This window comes from Camelina sativa, chromosome 9, assembly GCF_000633955.1.
Source record: "Camelina sativa cultivar DH55 chromosome 9, Cs, whole genome shotgun sequence".
Lineage (NCBI taxonomy): Eukaryota > Viridiplantae > Streptophyta > Magnoliopsida > Brassicales > Brassicaceae > Camelina > Camelina sativa.
This window is the reverse complement of record NC_025693.1, coordinates 9477145-9482541: the sequence shown is the minus strand read 5'-3', so window position 1 is coordinate 9482541 and position 5397 is coordinate 9477145. Positions and strand designations below refer to the sequence as shown.

The 5397-nt window shown below is 32.1% G+C and overlaps 1 protein-coding gene across 1 annotated transcript; it reads left to right on the top strand.

Annotated features, from left to right (window-relative positions):
- Window positions 1346-3189, top strand: LOC104715152 (receptor for activated C kinase 1A-like). Its single transcript, XM_010432591.2, has 3 exons — window positions 1346-1409; window positions 1567-2231; window positions 2794-3189. Exons 1-3 carry the CDS (start codon window positions 1346-1348, stop codon window positions 2962-2964), a joined length of 900 nt encoding a protein of 299 aa, XP_010430893.2. The 3' UTR covers window positions 2965-3189.

Here is a 5397-nt window from a genome sequence, read left to right as displayed (position 1 = left end):
TTTTTTTTTTTTTTTTTTTTTTTTGTGGAATCGAATGTAAAATTAATTCAAGCAAAAAAAAAACTGTTTTAGTTTTACAATGACTGTGACTTTTATGTTAATGTGTCTGAAAAGCCAGAGAGTATTAATCGATAATACTACATCTTCTTGCTCTGGTTCTTGCGAGAATTAGGGTCGAGTAGCAAACCAAATGGTGAGCTCGACATCGTATGAGAAGTCGCCTTACAATCACCAATCTTCTCGATCTTAACATTTGGGCTTGAACAGGAAAGCAGAGACGGAGTTAAATGAGAAGCTCCTTTGAAATACACGCCAAGCAGAGGTACTACATATCACACTGGACAACCCCACTCTACAACACTCTAGTGCTCTGTACGCACTTGAGAACCAAACGTAACATGCATCAAACCGCTACTTCAAGAACTAGGGACAAAGACTAGTCCCTTCACTCCTGAGACACAGTAGCGTTGACATGAAAAAGACCTAGACGTGTCAAGTTCTTGGGTTGTTCCGAACCGAAGGAAAAAAGGTAAGAAACTTTTCTACGAACCTATTTTCTTGAAACGAGAAAGGGAGGTGGGCGCTAAAAAGGAAGAGCATAGGAGATCTTGATGAGCATTGATATGGTTAGTCCTGTCAACTACAACAAATGTGATGTGTGCGTAGTTTTCACTAAAAAAATCTTAAATAACTGCACACGAATTTTTCTGCAAATGTACAACTATCAGCTGAATTACTTAAGGTATCAATACAAAACAAATGATATTCAAGCAATGAATCCTGAAAGAGAACTCAAAGCAAATAAAGATTTCTTCTTTTTAGTTTTTTTTAGTAATTCAGGGATTAAAAAGCTTTGAGCATGAAAATTATCTCCAAAGTTCATGAATTAAATAACTACGATATCTATATATATAAAGTGAACGTTTTCTCTCTTCTGGTGCATCCACGTCAGCATTTTTTCTTAAATATTTTGAGTTTTTCGGATTGGACTTAGTCCAAAATTTTGCAGAGATAATTCAGGCCTAGCAGTTTTTCTATCTTATTGATTAAACCTATGAATGTCTCTGCTCCGCGATGTGTCCACGACTCTCCATCTCCACCGGTTGCTCCTCTCCTTAACTCATGATCCATGTCGTTTCATCATCTGATGTGAATTGAAGTCTTCCATCACAATTGCTACGGTTTAGTTTGTAACTGTTAATTATGTTCTTCCATCTTCTCTGATTTAATGGAGAGTCCACTACTTCTTCTTTAAATGTCGTAAGTCCTTCTGTTATATAAACCAATCTCTTCCTATTTTCATTTTCTCAACTTACATTTGGCCTTACATTCTCTGCTTAGAAGTATGAATTCTTTGTTCGTTTCTTTCGCCGACCTTAAAGCTGGTCGACTTGACCAACAAATCGTAGGTAGGATCCTCTGTTTCTGGCCTGCTTGAAACCTTAAAAAAGGTGGACAACTCATGGGGGTTGATTTCCTTCTGATTGACGAAAAGGTACCCTCAATCTCCATTCTCCCCTTCATTCATTCTTAATTCATTCGTTGAGGATGTTGTTCTCTCCTCAGATGGACAATTCGCCCTTTCCGGTAGCTGGGACGGTGAGCTCCGTCTTTGGGATCTAGCTGATGGTGTCTCCACTCGTCGATTCGTCGGACACACCAAGGATGTGCTCTCCGTCGCCTTCTCCCTTGACAACCGTCAGATCGTCTCTGCATCTCGTGACCGTACGATCAAGCTGTGGAACACTCTAGGTGAGTGCAAGTACACGATCTCAGAAGGAGGTGGTGACGGACACCGTGATTGGGTTAGCTGCGTCAGATTCAGTCCTAACACACTTCAGCCGACGATTGTGTCAGCCTCGTGGGACAAAACGGTGAAAGTGTGGAACCTCTCGAACTGCAAGCTCAGATCGACACTTGCTGGTCACACTGGATACGTGAGCACTGTTGCCGTGTCACCTGATGGTTCACTCTGTGCAAGTGGAGGCAAAGACGGTGTTGTTTTGCTGTGGGATTTGGCTGAGGGGAAGAAGCTTTACTCTTTTGAAGCTAACTCTGTGATCCATGCCCTTTGCTTCAGTCCCAACAGGTACTGGCTCTGTGCTGCAACTGAACAAGGTATTAAGATTTGGGACCTGGAGAGCAAGACCATTGTTGAGGATTTGAAGGTTGATCTCAAGGCTGAGGCCGAGAAGGCTGACAACAGTGGCCCTGCTGCCACCAAGAGGAAGGTACACACATACTAACAAACTAACTCATGACTTGATTTCGAGTTTCACTTTGGTTTTGATAGAATGCTCTGTTGTTGTTTGTAATGTTGGTTATGTCTGATGATTAAGTAGTAATCAAGGTCTGTTGTAGGAAATGAGGAAGTTCATTGAAAAGATTGTAATGGATTGATTTATTATTAATCTAGGTCTGTAATTCTGGTTGTTTTCTTTGCTTTGTCATGTGAGTTACTTGTGTTCTCGTCTTTTGCCTGTATTTAGCTTCACATAGAGGCATTACCCTGTTGTTGAGGATATGTATCTGTGAAACCTATATAACAATTGCGTTTTTAGTCTATAGATTTGAGACTACCTTGTCAACGTAGGGTTATAATGTATTTCATTCTCCATACTCTTCGATTACCTAAGATATCTTGCAAGACTTGATATCTTCTAAAGTGTTCGTTTTTGGATGATTCATCATTCATGTTGTTAGACTTTATTCCTCAAGAATTTCGAACATAGCCCATTGTTTTCTGTGTATAACAATGGAAACTGAATTCGATATGTTTGTTGATTGGGTCAGGTTATTTACTGCACAAGCCTGAACTGGAGCGCTGATGGAAGCACCCTGTTCAGTGGTTATACCGAACCCGACAAGTTCGTGAACGTAGAAGAACAACATCCACCGCTTTTAAAGCTCAAGAATGAAGAAGTCTGTAAAAAGAAGAAGAAGAATCAGAAAAATAGAGAGTGAGAAGATACATAGGCCCGTGGTTTTTTTCATATTTGGGCTTCTTTTTCTTGGCCCATTAAGTTTCATAATAAAGTTGAGGTTGTTTATAAATAAATAACCTTGGCTTACGGTTTTACCCGAACCGAGAGAACTAAAATTTTCGCTCAAATACTAAAACTTTAGGTTAAGTTATAATTGTGGTAAGTATTAATTAAGGTAACAAAAGGTTTGTTCCATTGTCAAACTTGACTTTCGAGTGAGTTTTAATTAAGATGATCTCAATTTTAAAAAATCTAATCTCAATTTTAAAAAATCTAAACAGCATACTAAATTATACTTATACTTACTGCAAAACTTATTTGTATAAAAAATATCCAACAATACAACATAAGCAACCAAAATCAAATACAAAAACAGCAATACAACATAAGTAACCAAAATCAAATGCAAAACAAACGTAAATATGATTTTAACGTAACCAAAAAACTAAAATACACAACAAAATTCAGAATAAACTTTAATCTAATTATCGCGCTACTATTTTGCTCACTTCTCCTTCCTCCACATCAGCATCCACCTAATCAATTTGTTTTTTTTTTTTTTTTGCATAAAAAATATTATTTTTAATATTCATTTAATTGCATATTTATTAATTATAATTAATAACAGTAAAAAATAAATAAAAAAACGTATTAAAAACTAATTAAATTTTAGAATAGTATAAACAATAATATTTTTTTTTAGTAAATAATAAAATTAATAACTATCTAAAAAATGAATTAAGTAAATTCAATGAAAATTTTAAAATAGTAAAAATAATACTATAAATTTGTTTTAGTAATAATATTATTATTAAAATTATAACCAAAAAATAATTATATTCCAAAATTTAGAATGGGTTAATGGGTTTTAGAATGTAAGTAAGATTTTAATGCATGGTGGAATAAAAAAAAACAAGTTATGTAATTGTATTTATAAAAATCTAAACATGAAAATAAAATTGAAGTGAAACATTAGTTTCTAAGAAACATATACCATAAAGATTTATTATTAAATTTTACTTATAAGAAAGAATATATTAATTATTTAACTTAACTTAACTTAAAAGTTTTGATCTAAAACAAAGGGGCACACTTTTTTGGGAAAATTATGAAAAAGAATTTTTAAAAAATAATCTATCTAAAAAACAAAATCAATAGTCAGGAAATATAGAAAAAATAATATGCAAGCCGTTACAAAAAGTGGCANGCAATACAACATAAGTAACCAAAATCAAATGCAAAACAAACGTAAATATGATTTTAACGTAACCAAAAAACTAAAATACACAACAAAATTCAGAATAAACTTTAATCTAATTATCGCGCTACTATTTTGCTCACTTCTCCTTCCTCCACANATAAAATGCTTTTAACCCAAAACATTGGAATTTGTTCAAATACAAAGAAATAAACCCAAAACATTGGCAAAAACAACATATTTAAAGTACACTATATTTTTTTTAGAAGACNACGTATTAAAAACTAATTAAATTTTAGAATAGTATAAACAATAATATTTTTTTTTAGTAAATAATAAAATTAATAACTATCTAAAAAATGAATTAAGTAAATTCAATGAAAATTTTAAAATAGTAAAAATAATACTATAAATTTGTTTTAGTAATAATATTATTATTAAAATTATAACCAAAAAATAATTATATTCCAAAATTTAGAATGGGTTAATGGGTTTTAGAATGTAAGTAAGATTTTAATGCATGGTGGAATAAAAAAAAACAAGTTATGTAATTGTATTTATAAAAATCTAAACATGAAAATAAAATTGAAGTGAAACATTAGTTTCTAAGAAACATATACCATAAAGATTTATTATTAAATTTTACTTATAAGAAAGAATATATTAATTATTTAACTTAACTTAACTTAAAAGTTTTGATCTAAAACAAAGGGGCACACTTTTTTGGGAAAATTATGAAAAAGAATTTTTAAAAAATAATCTATCTAAAAAACAAAATCAATAGTCAGGAAATATAGAAAAAATAATATGCAAGCCGTTACAAAAAGTGGCATGTGATCTATGTAGCATATCTCATAAGGTGGAGCTACAATTTTATAACATGATATAAAATATATATAACAAATATAACATATATATATATATAATCAAATGCTTTTAACCCAAAACATTGGAATGTGTTCAAATAAAAAGAAATAAACCCAAAACTTGGCAAAAACAACATATTTAAAGTACACTATATTTTTTTTAGAAGACGAAGATGGGGTTACATCACAATATTAACATCTGCAAATAGCATATGAGATTTTAGAAATATATGTAGCTTGGAATAATGAATAGATATTTATTGTGGGGTTTAAATGTTTCATCATTTAAGCATTTTTGACTTAGTCTAAAATTATATTATGACAGATGATGCATTTGGACAACCTCATT

Excerpts from the sequence above, each read along its gene's own strand:
- LOC104715152 (XM_010432591.2), top strand. The coding sequence starts at position 1,346 with ATGAATTCTTTGTTCGTTTCTTTCGCCGACCTTAAAGCTGGTCGACTT. Across the intron at positions 1,410-1,566 it reads ACTTGACCAACAAATCGTAG|ATGGACAATTCGCCCTTTCC; the intron begins GTAGGATCCTCT and ends TTCTCTCCTCAG. Across the intron at positions 2,232-2,793 it reads CTGCTGCCACCAAGAGGAAG|GTTATTTACTGCACAAGCCT; the intron begins GTACACACATAC and ends TGATTGGGTCAG.